Here is a 26,298-nt window from a genome sequence, read left to right as displayed (position 1 = left end):
CGCAGTCAGATACAAATGAGAATGAGGAGGTTGAGTGGATTGGTGGAAATATTCACTGATTGCACAAAGGAAGGAGAAGTCTATGAAGACAACGTTGACTGTACAAGGACAGCCACTCGAGATGGAAATAGACACGGGACCGAGTGTCAGTATTGTGAGCAAAACAACATGGACGTTTGCCTGGAAGAACGTGAAGCACCATTGAAAGTTGCAAAGAAGACACTGAAGACATATACTGGGGATCCGGTACCTGTATGTGGAGAGTTGGAAGTGTGGGTAGACACTCCGGATGGACGCCGATTGTCTCTTCCGCTTGTGGTAGTGGCAGGCTCTGGCCCTAGTTTATTAGGAAGAGACTGGATTCGAGAAGTACAAATTGATTGGGGAAGTGTTCATCTGTTGTAGGCAAACCCTCACCAAGAGAAGGTGGAAGGGTTATTGTTACTGCATAGTGAAGTGTTCAGTGGGGGTAGGCAGATTGCAAGGTGTGAAAGTGAAATTGCCTATGACAGAAATGACGAGTCCCAAGTTTTACCGACCAAGACAAGTACCGTATGCTTTGAGAGTGAAGATAGAGGAAGAATTGTTCGACCTCAGAAAAGCCGGAATTATTCAGCCAATTCACTATTCGGAGTGGGCGGATCCCATAGTTCCGGTGTTGAAGAACAATGGAAAGGTCAGAATCTATGGAGACTATCGGTTGACATTGAATCAAGTGTCGATATGCGATACTTATCCCATTCCACGTATTGTTGCTCGAATATCAGGAGGACAGAAGTTTACAACTCTGGATTTGGTTAGAACATATCAACGGCTTGTACTCGATGGGAAATCACGTAAGTATGTAGTCATAAATACCCACCAAGGATTATTTCAGTACAATAGACTACCATTTTGGTGTTTCATCTTCTCCCGGTATCTTTCAAAGGACGATGGACACTCTGTTGCAAGCAATTCCAGGAGTAGTAGTCTACTTAGATGACATACTAATAACAGGAAAAAACCAACAAGAGCATTTGTCTAACATACATGTAGATAAAGTATTGACAAATTGGAAGAGGCTGGACTAAGGCTGAATAAAGACAAATTACGGTTCATGCAATCTGAGGTAGTGTATTTGGGATATGTCATTTACAGGACAGGGTTACATCCGGACAAGGGACGAATCCAGGCAATTACGGAGGCACCTAGACCAGAAAACGTTACAGAATTAAAAGCGTACCTAGGATTGCTATCGTATTATGGCACATTCTTACAGAATTTATCAACAGCTCCAGCTCCACTACATAGATTGTTACGAAAAAGAGCAAAGTGGAGCTGGTCATGTGAACAAGAACGAGGTTTATCGCCAATCAAAACATCTGTTAGTGTCAGTCAAAGTGTTAGCACATTTCGATCCACAGCAAGAGTCCGTCATAACTTGAGATGCTTCGTCGTACGGTTTAGGTCTGTATTGGCTCAGAAAGGAAACGACGTAAAAGAACACCCAGTAGCATTCGGATCGAGAACATTGACGAAAGCGGAGAGGAATTATGCACAGGTGGAAAGAGAAGCATTGGCAGTAATTTTGGTCAACAAAGGTTTCACCAATATCTGTTTGGGAGAGAGTTTGTGGTAGTCTCAGACCATAAACCACTGGTAGGATTGTTTGCGGAAAATACGTCTCTTCCGCCAATGGCATCAGCGAGAATTCATCGATGGGCCATGATCATATCAGGTTACAGTTATAAGTTGCGATACAAACCAGGCCGGTACATCGGTAATGCTGACGCCTGCAGTCAATTGCCCTTACAACTACCGTCGACAATGGAGGAAGTACAACCAGAGACAATTCAATTTTTACAGCAACTGGAATCGTCACCAGTATTGGCAAGAGATGTTAGAAGATGGACAGAACAAGACTCTATACTGTCTATGGTACAATATTATGTTCATCATGGTAGCCCAATAAACCACTAATCGAAGCGTTAACTCCTTACTGGCGAAGTGGTTGTACCACCAAGGGCAACAACGATTTTGGAAGAGTTACATGCTGGTCATCTTGGTGTAGCTTGGATGAAAGGTTAGCCAGAACGATAGTATGGTGGCGAGGACTGGATGGGGACATCGAACGCAAGGTCCAAGGTTGTTCTAGTTGTCAAGAACAAGTAATGCACCACCAAATGCTCCATTGCATCCCTGGTCTTAGCCTCAGCAGCCGTGGATGAGGGTGCACGTGGACTACGCTGGGCCTTTGCTAGGAAAAATGTTCCTTGTACTCATTGACGCACATTCGAAGTGGATGGAAGTAGAACATGTAGAATCAGCGACGACGAAAACTACGGTGGAGCAGTTAAGAAATATTTTCTCGACTCATGGAATTCCTGAGAAACTGGTATCAGACATTGGGTCAGTATTCACCAGTCAAGAATTTACCGATTCAGTAAAATCGAATGGAATAGACCACATTAAAACAGCACCGCATCATCCATCAAGTAACGGACTAGCGGAAAGAGCAGTACCAGTATTGAAGAAGGACTGCCCTAGCAAAACAAGGAACATTGACATATCGTTTGACACAAGTGTTGTTCAGCTACACGATTACACCGCATTCAACGACAGGAATATCACCTGCGGAATTATTAATGGGTCGCAAATTACGGTCACGTTTAGATTTGTTACACCCCAACTTGGAGCAAACAGTACACAAAGAGCAATGGCAACAGAAACAATTCTATAACGGTAACCGGAACAGTATGATAGACCTTTACAAAGGGGTGAGAGTCTACGTACACAATTACAACTAAGGTCGCCCTTGGGTAGCTGGTGTAGGTCAGTCCAAAACAGGTCCCCTATCATACACTATCAAAATGGAGGATGGAAGCGTAATGAAACGACATTTAGATCAGATTCGGAAAACCTTACAATCGGAAAGACATGAAGGAGGTGAACCAGAAGACCTACTGACGAAACCAATGCACCCAATGAATAAACCATGTTCAAGAACAATGGTACCGGTATCGCCGGAAAGACCCGATGAGTGGGTTGTCGCACCAGACTTACTAGAACAACAAGAAGATGGAGTTGACAAACAAATAGAACAGGACGCGATGGTATCATCGCCAGAGATTAACAGGACCCGAAGACTTAGAGACACACGTGGAACCAACTCCAGCATCAAAGCTACGTGCCAGAAAAGGAGTGACTCAAATCCGCCGTTCCAGCAGAAGGAGGAAGGCACATGACAGATTGAATTTTTAGTAGATTAGACTATTGTGTTGTACTATATACCTCTTAATTGTTAATATCAATCACATAGTCGGGGGGGGAGAAGGATGTAGTATATACATCCGGGAAAGTGCATTGTGTTAGTTCAGTCATTGACCGGCATTTGGGACTAGCCAGTCATTCTTGAAATAGATCGCCTTGAGTGAACAGTAAGACCGGTTGAGCGCGTGCTAGGGACGCAGTTACTTGTGACAGATCAGCATCGTCGCTCAAAAGTAGTCTTACTGATTTTGTCTCCCAACTCCCACTGCCGTGCTCCTACCAACGGATAACTTCACACTCAAAGTTATCCTGTGTGGGTATCATGTGTCCACATTTAAGGCTGGTTTACAGTAACTTGAGCAAGCCGAGCGTCAGGCTAGAGTATCGCCAAGGTAACGTCAACGTGCTACTATGAAAAACATGTTACCACGTTTCGTCGAGGCGCTACGTTCTGACCAGCGTCAAGACGTTCGAGTAGACCCAAGCTCTATTCAAGCGTCAAAGTAAACTGGAAATAATGCGGTTTAAAACTACCAATCGGCTGTCGCGCTTTCACTCACGACGTCAGTTGTCTAACATGGACGACGAAAATCTCAACAAGTAAAAGCAGGAAGTCTTGGTAAGAAGGCATACAGCAAGAGCAGCGGCACTTGCTTCACGTGCGCTAGGAATGGCCTTCGACACCACCCTTTTCGCAGCCGAGAAGACGTTGCTGGGTTGCGCTCAGACATGTTACTGTAAATCAATAGCTTCAGCGGCTGACTACGTTTACGTTATGCGTTCTGATGACGCTCGGCTTGCGTAAGTTACTGTAAACCAGCCTTTAGATGTCAAATTTTCTAGAGTTGCTCTTCAACTAATAATCTCAGCACTAAAACATAAAGTTGCGTGTTCTCTTTTATCGCTTGCAAGTCTCGACTCACGTTAAGAAAGAATGAAATCCCAAAAAACGAAATTGTCAGTGTTTCTCTCCAGCTAGCCACCCCCTACGCAAAAATCCTGGATCAGTCCCGGCTGTGCACTACGCAAATGCTATGGGCTGTGCTACGCAATCTCCTGGACCCAGGCCAAGTTTTCGCAAGAGCACTAACTGCGAAGCCAACTGTGGTGTATTGCTTAGCACCCGTCACTAGGTCCGTCTGGGGCCGTTGGCAGCCTCAGTCGATAACCAAGTAGTCATTTATTGCTGACTCGAGAAAGGCAGTTGTGTGAATTTCTTTCCTAAGAAAATTATGCCATAACTCGCCATCACTGTGACTTGCACCATTGGCAAGCACCGGATGTACACAATCTATATAAAATCAATTTCCAACCAACTGACTATCAACAGAGTAAGTCGAATACACGAGACAATTCAACCTACTATTAGTAGCCTTATATGCATATTGCCTTCCATGATTACTATCTTATTCAATTATGCCAATTATCGTTATGTTTGGGCCATTTAAATGAAAACATACATAAATGACTAAGAATGACTGGGATTACATCAGACCCAGTGACTGCATACACACAAAACGAAAAGCAGTAAATTGACTTCGCGATGCTAACTATTTCTCAATGCATGATAATGTACTCCTCTAGACATAATTCAAACTGGCCAAGACAAAACTTGATTGAAATGAACAATCAAACAGCAACAGTAACACAATGCTAAAACAGTTAATAAAGGTAATACCAAAAATTCATTATCTCCCGACTAACATGTCTTGAACAATGGCAAGCAATTCAAATGTAACGTCACCAAAGCATATGACATAGTAACTGTTATCTTGTACTTGACAATTCCCTCTCGAGCTTGACAGTAATATTCCAGCAATGTATGATGTGTTGAAGTTGAACTTGAGATGAGATGTGATCCAATCCCTGAAGACGGGACCTATGTAGATCCGTCATTGCAAGACACAACCTATACGGCCTCTTATTACATCAAGGTAACGCTCATAAAGCAGTTGTGACTAACTCATATTCCTCCATTGCTGGAGTCTCATCCCACTGCTGCAGCTCGAGCATTATAATCTCAACCAGCTCTGACAAAAAGGCCTCAATGTTTAGCTTTCTTAAAGCTTTGATTAATTCCTGACACATCCCATCGTTCATCTTCTGACGGAACTTCGATGAAACGTGATCAAATGGCTCCTGAAAACAGACCAACCGTTACGTCCGTAAACGTCGAGTTCACTGACGTGTAACAAATTCAACCGCAAAAGAACAAGGTGAGAACAGCATAGAGTTTGCAGTGTGTGTGTGTGTGTGTGTGCGCGCGCGCGTGTGTGGGTGTGTGTGTGCGTGCGTGCGTGCGTGTGTGTGTACACATGCATAACTTTCGTAGCATTCTGACCTGTCTCGCCAAAGACAGCCGCTTCCCTTTCTCCATCGTCAGTAAACGCCATAAAGACGTCACGTGCTTCAAACGGCAGAATTGCTGTGCCCTGCCGCTTACTAGACTTGATTCGGCTGGCATCTTTAACGTGTCGTGAACAAACGTATTGAGAAGTTCTTCAGGTGACCAACAGAGCGACACTAAGAAATTAATAACGATATTGACAACAGCCAGCACGTTGTGTATGTCCGTAAGATCATGGAGCTCCAAACTAATCTGACGTTGGACAGAAACAGGAACTTCCTCCTAAACAACATTTATTATCTAAACGATTTCTGATAACTGTGACAGTAAATCCTTACGTAATTACTGACCTGATTAATTCTCTGATTTAAGCGCACAAAAAGTGCCGTGTTGAAAATTTCCTTGCGGTATGCAACACGATAATCCTGACGCACGCGTATACAATATACTGTTATCAAACATCAATCGAAAGATCAACCTTCATATCTATGTGTGGCCTTCCGGCGACAAAGCGATCAACGATTTGCTTCTCTAGAGCGGGTAGGTTGTAGGAAATCTCAGTTCCTTGGCCAACGGCGAGAGAATAGTCGCAGTGAGCAAGAACGAGAGGCATTAGATCGCGTTCGACGTCATATGCAACGAGATGAGCTGATGTCACATCATCCGTCGACACTCGATTAGGTTCCCTAATTTTCGCAAATAGGTGATAAACATAAAGCACAAAGATGAGAAGAAGTTCGGTACCCTGTCTGTCTTGATATTCTACGGTAATTTGCAACAAATTCATTGTGAATGCAGTTTACAAGATAATCAACCAAGCTCGTAGCACACGTTCCTTCTTCCACTGTTCTTGGTAAGAGAAAGGCGATGGGTGTGTGTTTGTCGACGTGGACAAGCTCGTACTCCTTTTTCTTTGGTCTAAGCCGGCCTGCTCAAGATCTCATGTGACGCAATCGACAATTTCTTAGTATATATCCAAACTAACCATGAATTAAAACAAATTGCCTGACAAGTAGCCACGCCTTATTGAAGTTTTCTATCAGATTCTCAAATGTCCGTCTTTCTTCATCTGTGCACAGCGTCCATATAAGTACAGTACGGTGACATAACAAGAAACAAACTTACAGTCTTCAACAGAGTCAAGGAAGCTTCCAACCCGAATAGTCAGTGCTTCGTGCTGTGACATTTTCCTATCATACTTGTCCAGCATCATCTTCTGCAGTTTGATAATATCAGGAAGATACTGCAACGCTCTCAACTTTGGTTCCTGCGTAGAAAAACTAATGTGCAACATGTCCTGACTATTGAAATAGACTATACACTAAATACCTGTCGGAGAAAGTCTTTCAAAAGTTGACAATCGCTGTTTCCAATTGAGCTTGTTTGTTGTTGTAAAGTGTGAGAAAGATGATCGATGCTCACTGTTACACGGTGTCGCCACAAACGAGAAGCGGATTTTGAACCAGCAGGATCTTCTAGCTCGTAAACAAGCCTAAGCAACTTGCTATTCCCTGCGGACCCAATAATAGAATTTTTCTGTAGTCATGGTAAAGGCATTAGGTTACCGTATTTCTGATCGTTCATAATTTGTTGGATCCAGTACATCATGCGGCTCTGCATCTCCTTTGATCGAACGCAGCAATATATCACTACTCTATGTGACATGCTATTTCAATTGTATGCCTGCCTGGAATGTCGGTAATATGTAGTTTCTACTAATACATTCTTCCCACGAATCACGTTCCTGTGCTGTCAACAAGCGACCATCTCCAGTAATACCTAACGCACAAAGTTATTAAAGACGTCCATCATCATCCGTCACTGCATATACCCATTACCATCAGCAGCTTGTGGATTGTCAGCAATTCGACTAAGCAACTTATGGCAAACAGTGACGCCGTCTTCAACAGTTCGTCCAATTGCTTTAGCAAACAGGCGAGTATCGAGATCAAAATGAGACCAAAAGAAGTCAGGAAGATCGCGCTGATTGACCGGTGCTTTAACAACATGATTGAGCCCAACTAGGAGAGTCTAAACATTAGTTTTTTCATGAGCCTACTTCGTCGAATTTATTTTTATATTTCCATATATTTATCAAGAACATATTTACATACTTGATCTTGACTGCAAGAAGCCCAGACCAGTACACCGTGCAACAGTACGCGCACCAACGCACAAGCTGGAGGTGACAGACTTCGTTCTGGTGTAGGATCTTGAGATCTCCTGTTGGTTGGGCCAAGAACGTGACCTGTTTGCACTCTAGCATGACTTAAAGCAAAGAATATCAATCGTGGTCAACGAAAAGCGATTGGTTCTAATTACTCGGTGGCGTTTGGGTCTTGGGTATCCATTCCTATCGGTTCCCCACAATCAGTACACCGCAAAAGAACGACAGGTTGACCACACTAAATACAAGAGAATTCACAATTCGTACAATCAAACAAATACATTGATTGACCTACATCGGCAACAAGATAAGGATGCCCATTCTTGCACTCTTAATGAAACCAAAATCTGCATGCTAGTCAAGTTCCACAATAGAGTGATACACTGACTTACCATACCACAGTGTACCTTGTACCAATTGCCTGGCCTCTCCAAAATAATTATCCGGCATTGCAGGTAAATACGAATTCTAAATATCATAATAAAATCACCTAATACATACATGTATATATAAAACGAGGTTTACATACCGCTAAAGTGTTCGGTTCATTGAGCAGCAGACGAAGAGATCGAACAACTTTTGATTCGTCACCACATAGTACTGTGAGATACACGTGAAGTGCAAGACTGGCAAGACTTCGACTCTCCGCGCTCATCCCAGACGAAACTTGCAACTGTACCAATGGTCTGCCTTGACTATTGTTGACGAGTTCAGCTGCAAATGACCGTGCGTTTATTGGAAGGAACGAAATACGTTGGAAACAATCCTCAATCAACGTCAAAGTCTACCGAATCAATAAAACCATAAAATATCATACAAAGTCTAAACATTGCCTGCGAGTGTGCTATACTTGTGAAGAAATCTGTTGGTCAACTGGTAAAGCTCGACGGCAAGTAACTTCTCTGTAGATTGCCAGTAACAACGGGATAGAAGACTTTCGACCACTTCCGCCTTCCTTCTGTGGCACAACGAATTGCTGCATAATAACTTCAGTTATACGTAAAGGTATATACAGATTGCTCACCGACAATGCCTCCTCGATATGCTTCGTTTCCTTGGAAACTACAGTTTGCGCGACAGCATTGCGAAACCGTTTGTAAGGTTCGTCAAGGACAACACAGTAATCGAGTAAAACAGGATCGTCCTACGACAAAACAAAGGCTTAAAATGGCGAGACAGCAGAGGTAGTAGTAATAGACTGCAATTTTGCCATACGAAATCCTGTTGTAGCCGGTCCGTTAGCCACACCAAATCCAAATGGCAAATATCCCGTAACTTTCCTAGCACATCTTGCCCTCTTAGTAACATCAACTGTTTCACTAAATATAATGCGAGCTGCGGCTCGGGCAGACCACAGCAGATCGCTTTTACAGTATCGAGCAACTCTGTGACGGTCACAAAATCAAACTGACGTGAAACCAAATGCGACGAAATAACACTTCTTTCAATTAGTCCCAATCTACGTTTCTCATCAACGTCCAAAAGATCTCCCAGAACGTTAGCGGTGACGGTAAAACCAAACCTTGCACTAGCGACTCCTTGCAAGTAGCTCAACGAAGATAGTTCACACTGCAACTTGATTGCTGCTGACCTCAATTCAGACATAGCAGCTCGACATCGATCCTCGGACGTCGAACAAGCCAATTTATGATGCAAAGAATCCTACAGAGACATGACAGCTGATTAATTAAGTTACAAGTGACTAATCAGATGTGGTCCTGCCTACCTCAATACAATGCACAAAGACAACACCCAAATCTTCCAAGTCATCAATCCTATCACCTCTTACATACTGACGGGCATTTTCAAACACCATCTCAACGTATTCAAGAGTTAATGGTAAACTAATTAAAAAATGTTCGAACATGGTAACAAAGACAACAGCAAATAATCGCAATCTGTTTACCTGTACTTCAGTAACAGTTGCAAGATAAAAGACCTCACCACTGGACGTGGATCGATTGCATCTCGATCGAAAGGCGAAAATGGACGAGTGACGTTTTCCGGCATTGCCAGCCTCTTCTGCACGACCATTTCCATCAGCATATGCACAAGCTCGGGTTCGGGTGGATCAGTTGTCGTTTCACTGAATGTGTACACAGAGACCAGTTCCATAAAGAATCCGGTACTGCACTGTTTGAACTTCTTGTAATGACCGCTAGCTCGCCTACAGAGAATTCAATAAATGAACACAACTAGATATATCAAATGCACAACATAAACCCACGCAAGAGTTCTGTCTGGAACGGTCTGAAAATCCCCGGGAACTTCCTTGCTGCATAAAGGACACTTTAATCCTCTTTGAAGTTGTTCTTCAATGCACGCTTTGCAGAAAATATGCTTGCAAGGCAACTTGACGGGGTTTCTGCTCTCCCATTGATAAAAACAAATTGTGCATTCATCGCCGTTTGGTCTGTGTTGAATTAGATATGTGTTAACATATGAACAATAATTGACGATATAAATAAGACATTTACCCAAATAGATGAAACGCATAATCTTCAGATGATTGGTTCAAAAATCTCTGAACAACACGGATTGTGTCTGCCTTTGTGAAATCAACTTCGATGCTCTTCAAATTCTAAACGGTAAAACGACAAAATAGTTGTGGTTAAATAGATTTAGTAGGTCCTCCAGGTAACTCATGATCTAAACAGCACATTAGTTACTGTAACCTGATACAAGGTGGATGGTAACGCAACAACAAATGAATTGTTGTGTATTATTGACTCGGTGTGTTCTAGAAAGAGTCTAACAGCAGAATATACCGCCCATGTATTTCTAATAAAAACACCAGCCGATCATCTATTTTCCGACATTACAAACCAAAATTGTTACGGATGTACTCACTTGGCGTCGTCGTGCAGAGCGCTTCTTAAGTTACCAGTAAACGGCAAGGCCAGCCACGACTCTATAACAGGTTTAACTGATTGCACTCTCTTTAGCCAGGTACTTCTTTGTGAGGTATTTTGAAGAGCCGCTGCTGGAGACAATTCTTCCAACAGTAAAGGAGCAGCCATTACATCTGTAAGCTAGAGAAAGGACATCAAATGCTTTCCAACCATACCTGTCAACAGCACTTACTACTTCAGTGTTCGGTACTCCATCCAGTTGATAACGAAGATTAGCAGCCAAGCCCGGGCAATGACGAAAAATACTATTCAAGCACGACAGTCGAGTCTTGACGTGTGCAAATGCAGCATGAACCGACGGTATCGTCAGATTTCTAAAACCGGTACTTGTCTTCTCTACCTCGTCACCACCTAGGTCGTTAGACCTTATTTCATTCAATCCACTAATAATTGTTGATTCGACAAGCTAAAACCAAAATTTTTTTATCTTTGATTACAACAAGATGGGGAGTCAAACACCTTCATTTCTTCTATTGATGAGACGTTGTAAACCATGTGAATAAAGTCGTACAGATATCGACGAACAAGCTCGTCAGCAGAATTACTACTATCTTTACCGACTATCCGTACTACTGCACCAAGTTCGCTGCTATCAAAGAGACGCTGGACAGTTGTAACAATCTTCTCGCCTCGGTCAGCTGCTATGTCCTTAGCCTTTCTCATCATGCCATCTAATTCTAGCTTGATGACGTGCGAGAAGGGAAATTGAGCAGAGAAAAGATGCTCGTTCAATCCCGATGACAGCACGCGAACGCGTTGGCTTACTGCTTTTTGAAGCGGAGACAAAAATTTGTAGTCATGGCAACTGATCAGTGAACTGTTAAAGATATCTAGCCAAAGATCCGTCAACCAACTCCTACTTCCCGCTGCCACTTCTTCCAGCAACTTCAAGTTGTGGTTAGAATCGACAAAAGCAATTATTTTGGAAAGTACGGGCGTCACCGTATCAACAACGCGCAGCCACAATGCGCGTCGAAAGGTTCCTCCCTTCTGGAGACTGCTGTGACTAAGAGCTTCGTTCCGCACCCATTCAGTCGCTGAAGTCGAGTCCTGGTGACTCTCCTGTTCGTGAAGAAGTCTAATAACTTGATGTTTCAGCTGTTTATAAAATGGCTCACACGTTGGTACATCTAAACGACTGTCACCCGGCAGTAACTGCATGAGAATGTGAATTCGCTTAGAAGTGTTGTCAATAGACTCGTCCATGTCGTCTAAAAGACTGACGGCTCCGTGTATGCAAGCTCTCAATACAGACTCGGCATTCAAAACGGGCGTCGCCTCTTCAGTCAAGGTTTCATTCGATTCGCTGCAACCCAAGTTTTCAGACGTGTCGGATCTCAAGTCAACGTCAAGATTCGATGCTTGAAATTCCGAGGCGGTTCCTAATAGAGAACTTATTTTCTTGTTTACTAATGAGGTAATAGAGGGCGTGAGAACTTGATTTGCTGGACGTAATTCATCAATATGAACTTCGTCCCAGACGCCGCCCTGAAATCCCCTGAAGGAACCTCCTGTGACTCGCGGCAACTGAATGACTAAAACCAAATGTCGAAAGTAAGTAAATTCTCGTTCTGGCGATTGCTCTAGTGCGTGTGCAAGGGACGATTCACGCTCTTCCTGCACTAAGTATCGAGCACAAGCCACCAGTTCACTGTTCATATCACCCGCTTCACACTGCACCAATAGAACTCTGTCTTGTGGCGACCCGTGGCTATAAAATTCTTTCAATCTTTTCACAAATTGCTGTTCGTTGTCAAACTGCTGTAATGCTATTGAGTCAATATGAATACCTAGAGCTTTGCGGAATTCTGTCAGTCCAACTGAAAGAAGACGAGAGTGAGTTGTAACTTGCAGCAAGAGACTCTCTTCTAAACTATTCTCCACCAGCTTTGCTCTAAGGTAATCTAGAAGACTGGAATGGCGCTGTTGAGAAAAGTATAATTCCCACAAACGACTCGCTTCGCCAGAAAGTTGAGATACGTGCAAACGAGCTACAGCATCAGGAGTTGCGCAATTGAGAAGAGAATTCTCGGCGAGTTCAAAAACATCGTCAGTTTCTACTCTCGTATTGCAAAACAAGCTCGTTCTATCGCAGATCATTTTCCTTCTACAAGCCTGTAGCACCACAGTGGCGGCCGCATCGTCGTTGAAACCAACAAAAGCATCGGCTACTGAAAACTTTGTTTGCCCCGTGTCGTTGGAACGCCAAACGTGTTGTTGTGCATCTACAGACGCAAATTGCTTGGCCCACTCATTCACGCGATCGACGATCACTTGCTGTTCGGGCGACAACACAGACTCCATAGCAAGGAAGTGCTTCTCCATTCGGTTGATCAAAGGAATAGGGAACTTGTCGTAGACATCGGTCTGTTCTGCTACCAATATTAATCTGAAGTCCTTGTGAACTTGACATTTAACTCTGTGATTACCAAGACCAAGATCAACAAACCTCTGACCACCGTGATACACGTAATATTGATTCAAAGCATCATATAAGCTCTCATACAACTTGTTTAAGTTGAGAAGAACGACCATCCGACCTGTTGCCATACATACTTTGACGCGATTGATCGTACGACATACGTGCGTATATTCTTGATCTTTTGGAAAACTGCTACCGAAAATGATAACTGGGTCATCGTTGTTTAAAATCCGTTGACGAATGATGTTGAGAGCTGCATAATTTTTTGTCAACAGTAACAGATACCGACTTTCACCAAGACTGGTCACACTCTGTTTTTGCAGATTGGCCTGAATGAGACCGACGGCACTGTTATCCAATTGCTCTTCATTCTCAGACCTTCGATCGTCCTCAGCAACTGAGCAACAACGACGAAATACGGTGATTATTTCATCGTCACTTTGGCCTCCAAAATTCCTTCTCACTGCATGTTCCAGTTGATTCCAGGTGGGACACTGTTTGCTCGAGCGACAAAGTGAAAACAACATTTTGACGAGACTATAGAAATCTCGAAGTCCAAAGAACTCACGCTTTTGTGTTATATAAATTTCTTTATAAGCACTAGCTAAACCATCAAATAAGGACGACAACAAAGTTTGTATATGACAGTCTGAGCTGCATATACCTTGCGCACTCACAATCAGTTCATTGTCGTCAGGCACCTCTCTATTAACAAGTATACCTCTATTCATTTTGGCCGGGTCTAATGCCCAGTTTGATAATCCAACGAAAGCAACTCGATTGGATCGAGAGGCTTCTTCTCCGATGTCATCCGCACCTGCGGTACCGTCATCCAAGAGTGGATGCAACGCCTTGAGAGGAAGACGCGGTGAGTCCTCTGCCAGTCCAACTTCGTCCAGAACAACGCACGACACAAACTTATCATTGCCGCGTTCTTTCTGCGCTCGTTGACATTGTTGGAACACTCCAATTATACCTTCTGCTGTCGAGAGAGGACTACATTGATAAGACACCATATGACATTGCTTGAGAGCTTGAAACAGAGTAGAACTCGACAACTGTCCTTTCATAGAATTCTTGACAACATCCTTGGCAAGAGACTTTGAGCTTCCCGGTTTTCCAACAAGAAACAATGGAATACAAAGGTCGATGCAAACAATCATCATAAAGACATTCTCACTGAGAGCATGGTTCTTTGCTATTTGGGGAGGAAGTTCTAATTCGTCGAGAAATATTTGCTGACAGTTCGTGATTTCCCTCTCGATCTGCTCGGCTCCACCAGGAACATTGCATGGAGCTCTAAAACGTTGAGAAATATACTCAAGGAATGGTCGTCGTTCTCGAAGTCTGGCTTGGTAACAAACTCCTAGGGCCAAGATAAATGAACGCGTTAGATATTCAAGTTGTGGTAGCTGTCTGTTTGCTGCTAATTGTCCTTGATATTGGTCGTGTTTGGCTGACATGCGATGTTCCAGTTGATCATGCAATTCGTAGAACCAAACCATCACAATCATAGCTCTTTCTACGTCTCTAAGACTAACGAAACTGCACTCGTCATCTTGTTTCCTCATGTAACTTTGTGCAGCTGCCAGAACTTCAGTAACGACTTCTACTAAATTGTGGATATTCGGAATAGACTGTCTGATGGCCACATGACGACTGACAATCTGTTTGATGTAGAGCGTTTCTATTGCTGGATTCAGTTGTCCAAAATCCCATACAAGTGCTTTCATGCTTTCTGGCAAGTCGTGCACACGATATACTAAACGACGCAAAGGAATGTGTCCAATCTTGTCTTCCGTTTCGTCTGCACTCACGTGGTACCCAAGACCAGCCGACTCTAGACGCTCAATCATTTCTTTCGTGTGTTTTCTGTACGGATTGCAAGCGGCGATGACCTGAAGAGATGATCCTAGTCCTTCCACTTTCCTTCCATTCACACGTTTATCACACATCAACTCTTTAATCAGCCCCAGAGCTCCTGTAGTATTTGCCTCGTCAAAGAAAAGCACAGTTTGAATTCTAGATCCTTGATAATCTCTTCTATTCTTACGAGCAACACGTTCGGCTTCATGCACTTTCGCAATAATGTCTCTTCTGGTAACACCTCCGTGAACTTTCATTAATATCATGTTTCTTGCTCCCGTCAAGTTAGACTGTAGAGAACTCATGTAACGAATCAATCTTGTTTTGCCACAACCGGTCTCTCCCATTAAAATAACGGGAATGCCACAACGAAAGCGCATTTGTATAGCCAATATCTTCTTCACATTATCCATTGTCAGTTCGTAAGTCTCATCCGGGTCATACACATTTTCTACTCCCATGACAGCACATAGAACCCCCAGTTTACGAACTTTTGACCAATTATCGTAGTTCTCTTGCAGACGAAATCCTTGTGTGTAAAGAGCTGTACTTAGGTCGCTTGACATGATAGAGTCCAAAACTTGACCATTTCGCGGATCCATTAGTCGACCGTCTCGAGTAATCTGAACTTCTACAAATGTAACCGAATGTCTGTCTTCGTTGAAAAACATGTAAGGATGAGAAGAATGCTCCCAACATCGACGTAAGACCATCAATTCAATTTGACTAGCAATAGATTCAGGAGGATCATCAAAGGACTGCGTTGCAAAGTCTCTCGACATAAGAATCATAAATTTGATAACAAATTGCTTGAAACCTGGTAAATCGTTGCCATAAGCCTCAGGATTGCAAAAATCGTTTTTCTCGCAATCACGCAGTTGACTGCTGAGAAAGTTAATGAAGTATTTAAGTTGACTCCAAGTTGGATTATCGAGTCCACAATTAGACAACAAGGTCTGCAAGCACGTTAGATGAGTTCCCTCTATGTTAGAAGCACGAAAAGTAAACGGATCAAGATTTTCATTTCTATTGTATCGTTCCAGATATTGAAATGCTCTCTGAACATTAGAATTTCGGAATTCTCCGTCGTCCATATCCGGGTCACCTACGTTTGGAGTTGCTCCACTAGCTAAATAACACTTTGCTTCCTGGGGTGAGTTGCAGCTAACAGATGGTAACCAATCACAAAAACGAACATTTGCCTGCCGTTTAGAACTTCTAACTCGACGTGCCATAGTGGCTGATGCAACTCCACGTTGACTTTGCTCAAAAACTGCTACAGTCGACGTTATCTCTACAACATACAAATCGTCTAGACTCCGTCTCCAAACGTGCCCTTCGGAGTCAGAGATTTCTCCCAGTATCAGCAAGCTAAAAAGGAAAATGTCCAATCCTTTGACTACAGAAGGAGAAACGTCGACGTGAATGAGTCGCGCCAAAGGTGCTTCAGAGGAAGGAGACATCGGCAGCAAAATCTCTAATATATCGTTTGTGTTGACTTCCTTATCATGTAACGGAATTACGACATGAAGAGCCTGATTTGACGTGTTACCAAAACCAGTTCTTGCAAAGCGGTTTTGAGGAAGATTGCTCAACTTGTGTGCGATGTGATTTATAAAGAACGACTTACCATCACCTGCTCGACTTGACCTTACTACTCTTACAGAACTGTTTTGGTGATCTAATGACGCTGCAGGAAAGAGTTGTCCGCCCAACCCTTGACAGCTAGAAGGTATTCTGCAGAACTTGTTTTTAAGATAAGACTGAATTTCTGCTAACGACGGAAGAGGAACACTGGCTCTTCTGTAAGAGTCAAGAACATCGACCATGTACGATTTATCTTCATTTTCAGCTGAGCAAATGACAACAAACTTATAGGCAACATACCGCACACTACTGTGCAAATTCTGCGTCAACCGATGGAACTCCTCCCAAGACTTCCTACTGACTTCGTAGTTCAGACTATCTGCCCTTGCAAGGCAAAAAAGGCGTCGATGATTGGGATCTAGCAACGCTCTCCGCCAAAACAAACAAATTTCTTCTACACTAGTGGTAGGAGTGCATACAAGAACTTCCTGAGCTGAAGGAAGAACAAAACGAAAGTCGCGCATATACAAGCTCAAGATCCCTGGTAACAAATCATTCTGAGGAATAATGATGAGGTTAGGTTCTCCACTGCGAAATTGATCTGCAGGAAACGATCGCTCTGGCCAATTGGGAAAAGAAGAGGCCAAATACTCCAATACTTTCCCAAGCATTTCTAATGACAAGTAAACTGATTTGTCCGTTTGCTCTCTATCATCTGAACCTTCTTGCCTAAGTTGCAAAGAAGAATACGAATGCAAAACAAAATTTCTTTCTGGCAATTGAGCTGAATTGTGATCGCTTAGATAATCAACGCAATAGGTGACCGCGCTATTTAAATCTCGATTGCTTGCATTGAGTGCAGCAATAGCAGACTCACGAGAAAACCCCATCTCTGTAATATGCTCGATGTCAGACTCACTCAGCAATTGATTAGCAATGTCACCCAAGCCTCTAGACAGCACGCCAAAAAATTTCTGAGCTTCTCTTATAGCATCTTTCACTGCATAAATGGAGCAGTTCGTATTGACAGCACCGAGAAGTGCTAACATCTCTCCACGACGGTCGTCGTTATCGCAACCAACATTTAACTCACCCAAATACTGACGCAGAAGCAATAATTGAGGAGTAGTAAAATAATTGAGGCAATAATAACGAGAGCGAAATAATTCTACTTCACGCTGCCAGATAGCAAGATGCTTTGATAAATTGTCCAAGTCATGCTCCAAATCAGTAAGTAAAGACTTCAATTCACCTTCCTGTACTTTGCTGACCACTCCTTCTGCGTCCACGCAGCTGGACGAAATCTTTTTGCAACGATATTTACGATTCCAGGATAGGTAGCGGTCGTGACCAGCCTTTCGCATTTTGATAAAGATTTTGGCAATTGATATAACATGTTCTAAAACCTAAGCAACACTACAGTTATGTATTTAGAAGCAGAAAAAATGTGTAGATACACTCTTACATCAACAAATGCATCCACATCGTCAGTTCGTGTCTTGTTATTACGTCCTGATATCAGCATCAGTTTGCTTTGTAAATCCAAGAGATCATTAAGACGATACTCTTTTCCGGCGCCTGCTGTCTCCACACCCTCCGCTACTATCTGCAGCTTAACGCAATCCTCTACTGTCAGACTAGAGTGAAACTGTCTGCCCTTTGTGTTGATACAACCAACATGATACAAACCACGCGAATTGATCATGTCCAGTTGAGAGAATGAAGACACTTCTACTGAGCTCAAAGAATCTCTTGTTATTTTAAACTCTTCCAAACACCTCTCGCTAGATTCCTAAACATATATAAGAACACAGACATGCAAATAAGCGAGTAATGCAAAGCTACTCCTGGCACATTACCCATTTCTGTATTAAATCCTTGTCACGACTGAATGACGTCAGAACTCTAGAGCAACATAATTTAAATGCTTTAAATGTAGTGTCAACCTTTACTTCAAAAAGAAACGGAGCAAATCCAGCACAAGCAGCATGTAAATGTGTCACTTTCACAGTTTCATAATCTCCTTCTTCTGCCGATTTAGTGCTTGCTAGTTCAACAAAAGTTTCGAGCTCTTTCCATTCTACATCAGAACAAAGCAAGTAAGCTTGCATACTTCTATTACGAATCATTATACAGTCGAGTCGCTTACTCTTGATATCCCGTGTGAGCCACTGAACTAATTTTGGAGCCTCAGTGAACGATTTCAAACAGGCGATATCCTCACTGGCCAAAGAATCTAGAAAATGACTGGCAGATATTAGGTCATCTGTCAGCATTCGTATCGGCTGCTTGCGAAATTCAGGCGAGTTCTGCAAATGAACAAACAAGCCGATGCCTCTACAAAAGCTTACTACAAGCAATACAGCTAACCTGAGTGCAAATATAATCAATCTCTTTGAACCCTTGCGGCATATATAATGCAGCCATCACTTTCTTCAAAGTTTGTCCTGCTTCAATAGTATTTTCTAATTTACTGTATTGTTCTATTTGCTTCCTACGCTGTTGCTTCCATTTGGCGTTCTCTTGTCGTCGACAGAAATCACCCATACAATTCAGTTCTTGCTCAAGATTAACAGTTTCAGTTTCTGGGCTACCAAACAGAATCGACACTCGCTCTAGTGGTATAGTTCCATTTACAACTTCATCGCAAATGCTTTGCCATTGATCGGCAATCGGTTTGCATATCATCCCTACAATCTCCGCCAGAGTAAGAGGTGGCTGCTTGTCTCTACGTGATCGAGCAACTTGCCTTCCCATTTCATTCCAGAGCATTTTAAAAATACAACTTTTGCGTGCTTTCCACGTAAGCTCGACATACTGGTGGTAACTTGAAGGTACCGAAAAACAAGACACAACCACAGACTGACTAGTGTCTTGCGGTGCAAGGTTACGTATTTCAATGTTGGAAACATCGGATCTAATGTTATGGACCAGTTGACTCAAGTCTTCAGAAGAGGTAAAGAGCCTACAAGCGCTTACAAAATTCTCCAGCAAACGCTTTTCCTTCTCGTAAGAATCTAGTTGTTTCATACGCTCAGCCAGATACCTTCGGGCATCAGAAAAGATCTTGTGACCGTTTTGGTGAGCGTCCCGTGACTGGCACAAATCGAAAAGTCGAGCAGAACGGTCGTTTAGAAAAAGAAGGTCACACACCTTTACCAAACCGTCTTTCAAAGTAGTCACTAAATCAACCAACAGTGATTCAGCTTTTGAGACAAGCTCACCGCTTTCTCCCAGAAAAGTTCTTGAGTTGCAATTTTCGCCTAAATGGTGTAAAGATTGTTATACATTTTAGAAGCAAAATGCAGCGAGTAACATACCCGTTAGACGAAAAAACGTAGTCCACAGTCGCCAAGACAGCAGACATTGAATCCACTCTTTCCTCCCTGTTGGAACCAAAGGATTTGATTTAGGACAGCTTTTCATCAAAATCAACTTCAACATGTTGGTAGAATGGTCGCGGTGGTTTGCTTTTGATATAAACGTTGACATTAGACTACCGACGGCTCTCTCTTGATTTCCTTCTCTCTATATTATAACAACATCTGACCCTTATGCATTCAGACTCTAGCAAAATAGCAAGCATCACCTTTAACAATCGGTCTACGGTCCTTTCTGATATTTCTTGAAAAGCTCGATCAATGACTGGATTCAATCCAGAACCGAAAAATTGACAAGACGCTTCAACTAACACTTCTTCGTTTATCTACAAGTAGAGAAAATACTTATATCAAATTCCTTGGCAAAGCCTAAACACCAAACCTGTTGAAAACGATGACTTAATTTCCCTAGTACCAAACTACACCATGTCTGCTGCAAAACTTCAGATAGCGCATCACACTGAAGAAATGCATCCCACATCTATTGTCGACAGATGAGTTAGATACGAACACTAGTCTAATAATGTTGACTACGCAACCTTTAGTTCGCTTCCCAGAAGATCCATATCTTTTGGGTTACCATGATGATCGTTCATCCACGTAGACACGACTTTGAATGTTTCGTTTATCTGTTCCTGAGAAAACAAATCATGATGTTCTGTGCTTCTTTGATCACAAGCTCCCTTAGTTTCATCGGAATCGAATGGTGCAATTTTGGCAGCGTCAGAATATGATGTCATCTGACGAATGAAACAGAACACTAAGTCTTTGCAAAGCTGCAATAGTTCAAAACGGTGCATGTCTCTCCATGTCGTTGCCATCGCACAAATGAGGTGAACAGAAGCTCTTACACCTGTTCTGTTTTGGGTCTTCCGGAAAGATAAATCTGTGTTTCTACAAAGAGAATATCAATTATTGTGTGACGTGCTATCTGCCCTACGTACGTTTCCAGAAGTTCTGTTTCAGAAGCCACGGCAAGAATAGATGTAAGAAACGTTTTCAAAACATCGGCCTATATATACAAACGAGTAAAGACTGAGCCGGATGAGAACACGGCCGTGTTCATTTTCTCATTACCATACCGTCATTCTATTCAGAAAATAGCGTCCTTTGCTCTGTTGCTGTAACGTTCTTTCCAGGGCTTTGACAAACACCGAAGGATGGGCAGCATTAGTCAGAATAGCAAGAGGCAATTCATCCTGCTTTAGACAATACAAGAACGCACGACCTGTTAGTTTGTCAGCAGCAAAGAGAGGCTTCAAATCGTTTACAAAAGTCAATGGTGACCTAAGTCAGTTAAACAGAGCTCTTACATTTAGCGAAAGGTTACGAAGTTAAGCACAAATTACATAAAACCTATGAACACCAACCTTAACGGTGTTTGTTTGAGAAATGTGTCTATTTCGTTCTTGAGCTCTTCCAAGCCCCACCATCGTAAAGACATTTCGTCTGCTCCTGCAGGAATTTGAAACGGCATAATGTCACTGTTAAGAAAATGCAGAAGAGGCAGGGCGTATAGCCACTCAGCGAGCTTTGACCCGGTTCTTGTACACGCCATTGCAATGACATGTCTCACACTGTCCGCAGCTGCTCTATTAAAATGAATGAAAGCATTACTACAGCTGCCACAATCTCACAATAAACAAGAACCTACCTTGCATCGCCCATCCCTTTCAGCAACTCTTCGTAGTCAGGGCAGCTTTGTGATTCTGCATCCGGATGGACCAAAAGCGCTTTCAACAAAGCCGTATGCTCGTCTCTGTCCAAGATTAACTTATACTTGCTCACAATGAAGGAAATTGCTACAGCAGATGTAAGACTAGCCATCGCAATTCCAGTTGAAGACTCTTTTATAAAAAGTTGCAGTTGAGGACTAATATGCTTCTTAATTACCTATAATTTACAGCAATCAAGCCCACACATTGAATATTTTGCCTCAAAAAGGAAAGCACCAACCTCAGCAATAACTGGGTCCGTAAGGTTTTGAGGACGGTAGCGGAACCAATTCTGCACCGGTTGAGTGTCTTCCCATACGGGAACAAGCTTAATGGACGCAACTACTTCAAAGAACTCTGCTACCGCTTCCCTAGCGGTCAGACCTTGATACATTTCAGTAGACTGACCACAGAACCCAGACCATCTTGGTAACATAGCCTCCAGCGCTAGCAACCTACTGCGTTTAAAGTCAATACGCCCGTACCACCGTGGCTCCTTTTTTATGACATCGTCGTACTTCCGATACTTTCCTACACACCACAGGCATATAAATCACCCAACGTACAGTTGCCATTGACGTTAGCATTCACACTTTGTACAAACATAGTACTAGTTGCACACTATTATAGTCCACTCAACCTGCTGTTTGTCCTTTCAATGCTTCAGGAATTATAAGTATCCGGTTTACGTGACCACGGTGTTGCGCATATGCGACAAATTCGTAGTCACTCTTAACCGATATCTGTTTTTTCTTTTCATGCCTTGAAACAACGATGTACTTATAAGGGATCGGTTTCAGCGTGTGGGCAGCTGGTATAGTGCAACGTCCTCTCATCCTTATGTGGCTGGTTTCTCCAACATGCCTAAAAGAATACAGTTCGACAGATAAACCATATAATGTTATAAATATGTATCAAACATAGCGCACTAACTCGAGAGCCTCCATTTCTACACAATTCCATTTCCAATTTCCCAAACTAAGAGTTCCAAAGCGAATGTAAACTGATTGATCCGGTTTGTTTGGATCAAACTTCCAATCCTCGTGCAGCACAACATGAAACTCGACGTAAACCCCAGCACAGCCCTGGAAAAGTCCTGCAGGCGGACTGGCAGAATTCAGATCTTCTGTCCCAGAAACATCGTTTGTATGGGAATTAGAACTTCAAAATACAAATAAATATTAAAACAGCAGTAAATAAAAATCATTCAAAATTACCGACATAGTAAACAATACCTCTTTGTTCCAGATTCATAACTAGTCTTGCTGTCAGAGACCTCGCTTGCAGTCTAATAACAACAAAACAGCAAATCCTACAACCTTTTGCACTAGTCTCGCGTGGCCAGACCCCTTTCCGCCGCATCATCCTTCCGGGCGAAATGGAGTCTGGTGAACAGCCTTTGATGTCGCTGTGTGCCGCGTAGCCAGAAATCGCTTATCTAAAGACTGGATTTGGTGTCTTAAACGCTTCACTAAAGGCCAGACTGGTATGCAACCAATGCAATCCTATCTCATTAGCTTCTCTTGTTTTGTAGAGAACAACTGGAACACTACTGCTAGAGTCGTTGCTGTTTGTGAAATCTGCATGTCTACAGCAACAATTAATTAAACGCGGCTGCGGTAACGTTGACTTCGACAGGCTATAAGCTTCCATCTCCTACGCAATCTGTCATGATCTACGTCGCACATAGCGTTTGTGCGCTTGAGTCACAACGGAGACTGAATGCGAACGTACTGGACGTAAAGCAATACACAAAACACGTGAGATGATTACCCAAACACAGAAAGACGACTCATCTTGTTTCGATGACGTCAGCTCTAAGCCCTTCAATTCCAGTACTTTACCAGATCATATCGCTCACTCTGGACTGTCCGTGGTCGCTTTAGACGTCAAAACAGCAAACAGCATCGAGTACGTTCGTATCCATTCAGTGCGTTCGCATTCAGTCGCCGTTGTGACACAAGCGCACCACGCTAGACGTACGACGTCGAGCCTGCCGACGTCAACGTTCCCGCGGCCCCCTCTAATTGCTGCTGTAGACTTCACAAACAGCAACGACTCTAGCTGTAGTGTTCCAGTTGTTCTCTACGAAACAAGAGAAGCTAATGAGATAGGATTGCACTGCTTGTATACCAGTCTGGTCTTTAGTGAAGCGTGTAAGACACCAAATCCGGTCTTTAGATAGCCGATTTCTGGCTATGCGGCACACAGCGACATCAAACGCTGTTCACCAGACCCTATTTCGCCCGGAAGGAAGACGCGGCCGAAAAGGGTCTGGCTACGCGAGACTACTCTTGCACCACGCAACATGCTCTCAACTACTCTTTGAATTTGTAACAATGTAAATACCAGCCGGGACACACAGCTTTTCGGTTATTATGCCTCCTCGGTATGCTCAAAGGAGCACTACGATGGCCGCGTGCTTGCTTGTGGCGTGTCTACGTGCTTGCGTGCGTTCGTGTACAATTTTTTCATAACACGCATTTAACCCAAAATTACCGTATCCCATCTTTACAATTACGGGAAAGTTTGGTATCAAGAAGTCAATAGGAGAGGAAGTAATCCTTAAGGTCTGTCCACACCAGACAAGAATGGATCGCGATAGCGAGCGTCCACACCGCACTTTGAAAACGATACCTCCGCCTCATTTCGATATAACGTAACTGATGACCGATGTGTACGTGTGACTTCATTGTATGTGGAAAGCGCTGATACAACGACGTAGGTGAGCGAGAACAAAGGCGAGTGAGGAGTGCTAGATGTTCCGACTACACGCGTAGCGTACGTGAAGGTAACGCCGATTATTTCTAATTGGATTCAACCGATAGCGATTGGATCGCGATCGAAACCACCTCGCGATGTGAATTGGACGGATGGCGATCCGATCGCGATCGAGTTGCAACTGTGGACAGCGTTGCGGTTGGATCGCGATCCAGTTGCCAGTGTGCACAGGCCTTATGGCGCATGAGGTGGCTTCGTCACATCCGTCGCATGGCTGATAGCAAAAAGCCAAAGTGTATCTTTTTGGTCGACTTCCTAAAATAAGAACTTCCCAAGGTGTGAAACTGCGTTGAAAAGACAAGAGTAACTAAAGACATGCATATGCTCAATATTCAGGGAAATTGGTACGACTTAACTCAAGACAAGGCAGTCCGTCAGGCAAGGCTTGGTTTTGCGGGGGCGAGGCTACAATTTACTTTTTTATATCCGGGAGCTTTCTGCCTTTCTAGGCGTGGTTGCGTTTGAAAATCTACTGGAAAGAAGGACACTAGGACGAAGATCACTGTCTGTAGAAGATGTGCACGTAAAGGACAACATATTGGCTAAGCCTTATCCAGTAAAACTGACGGTAGACTGGCGTATTTGCGACTAATCACGTGGTAGCGTCTCGCTAGTTTTTGAGCACACTGCCGTCTCTTGCCGTTTTTTCACCAACAACCTAGTAAATTGTAAAGAGGGTATGTGATCGCGTTTTACTGCATTCTAAAATCTGGTGTGCATCTACAAAAACGGGAGGTTTATGACCCCAAACTTGACGCACTCAGTGCAGTAATGGGAGTAAGAATCGTCAAGTAGAAACCACGGGTCTGCGTCTCAGCAGTCTTACAAGGTGGGATATCGCTACTCTGTTGAGATTCCTTTGAGCTGAGTGCTGTTCTCAACGAGTTACGGTATTCCTTTACTTCTTTGTAATATGAGTTCTTACTGTTCTCTTGTTCCGTTCTTCTGCAACTTTATCAAATTAATTTTCGAGTTTGCTGATAGTTGTAAGCGTTTTGATAATATAAGGAGTCATAACTAGCCAAGGGGATTGATGTTGAAGAGATGTAGAGGCTGAAAATTTTTAATATATCTACTCTGCATATGCATCTACTATGGGGAAGAGAAAAAGTGGAGAAACTGTTCATCCTGGAAGAGATTGCCAGTCTTGTGCTAAATGTGGCACCACTGCAGAGATCCAGAAAATTGAAAGAGTTGAAACAGTAGGTAGTGGCTGCTCTTGAAATCAAATCAACTCAAAGTCTAGCTTGTTTCACAAATATGAACAATAATCACTCATAGTATTAATTATTATCAAAATATCACTATCACACGACCATAAATTCATCAGAGAGACTCTTACTAGAGGAATAGTAAGTGTACCACAAGTATATGCAAATGAGATCAATTTTCCAATAATAATAAAGGCATGTAACTGCAGTTTACTATTAATAGATAGTTATTAAATTAATTGATTAGTTGACTAATTGTTGCACAGTCAATATATACTGTACTAGACACGTTCAGTAGTCTAATTCATTGCTGTGATACAGGCATGCGTTGTGTATTACATAAGACAATTCTTTTCAAGACAGACCAACACTTTATTAGCCAGAAGCTAAACAGTAGAATACGCTAGCAAGTAGTTTGACAAGTTGTACAGTGTACAGTAGCCTTACATTTACAGTCACTGCCGATTCTGGCATTAGCATCAGCAATAATGCAAGGTTATTACAACAAGTGGCATTCCTAGATATGAGCACACGGCCGTCTCAAAGAATCTAGTTTTCTGACAACACGGTACAATGATTGCACGGTAGACAAGCTTCTAGTGAGAAAAGCGGCTAGTGGTGCGTGGACTCAACAGTATTGCAGTGAATAGTTGAGTTGCCA

The 26,298-nt window shown here is 42.9% G+C and overlaps 2 protein-coding genes across 2 annotated transcripts; one reads left to right on the top strand and one right to left on the bottom strand.

Annotated features, from left to right (window-relative positions):
- Positions 1 to 168: 168 nt before the first annotated feature.
- LOC134184693 (uncharacterized) lies at positions 169 to 2,719 on the top strand. Its single transcript, XM_062652438.1, has 6 exons — positions 169 to 401; positions 478 to 840; positions 1,138 to 1,580; positions 1,643 to 1,878; positions 1,944 to 2,147; positions 2,189 to 2,719. The coding sequence occupies exons 1-6, from the start codon at positions 169 to 171 to the stop codon at positions 2,717 to 2,719; spliced, it is 2,010 nt and encodes a 669-aa protein (XP_062508422.1).
- Positions 2,720 to 4,822: 2,103 nt separating this feature from the next.
- Positions 4,823 to 20,670, bottom strand: LOC134184692 (E3 ubiquitin-protein ligase rnf213-alpha-like). The gene is made up of 36 exons (XM_062652436.1): positions 20,470 to 20,670; positions 20,313 to 20,411; positions 20,140 to 20,256; positions 19,871 to 20,078; positions 18,921 to 19,813; positions 18,700 to 18,859; positions 18,410 to 18,630; positions 18,016 to 18,342; positions 11,135 to 17,956; positions 10,848 to 11,081; positions 10,614 to 10,795; positions 10,439 to 10,514; positions 10,241 to 10,344; positions 9,991 to 10,176; positions 9,670 to 9,930; positions 9,490 to 9,607; positions 8,979 to 9,425; positions 8,788 to 8,907; positions 8,614 to 8,721; positions 8,293 to 8,547; positions 8,156 to 8,231; positions 8,059 to 8,093; positions 7,919 to 8,001; positions 7,711 to 7,864; positions 7,435 to 7,627; positions 7,284 to 7,375; positions 7,162 to 7,219; positions 6,926 to 7,107; positions 6,722 to 6,863; positions 6,582 to 6,665; positions 6,341 to 6,524; positions 6,075 to 6,282; positions 5,947 to 6,021; positions 5,591 to 5,878; positions 5,213 to 5,388; positions 4,823 to 5,158 (listed from the first exon to the last, which is right to left on the bottom strand). Exons 1-36 carry the CDS (start codon positions 20,668 to 20,670, stop codon positions 5,017 to 5,019), a joined length of 13,311 nt encoding a protein of 4,436 aa, XP_062508420.1. The 3' UTR covers positions 4,823 to 5,016.
- Between the last annotated feature and the right edge of the window lie 5,628 nt (positions 20,671 to 26,298).

The sequence above is a fragment of the Corticium candelabrum genome, chromosome 9 (genome assembly GCF_963422355.1).
Source record: "Corticium candelabrum chromosome 9, ooCorCand1.1, whole genome shotgun sequence".
In the NCBI taxonomy this organism is placed as follows: domain Eukaryota; kingdom Metazoa; phylum Porifera; class Homoscleromorpha; order Homosclerophorida; family Plakinidae; genus Corticium; species Corticium candelabrum.
The sequence above is the reverse complement of the archived record's forward strand: the minus strand, read 5'-3'. Positions and strand labels throughout refer to the sequence as shown.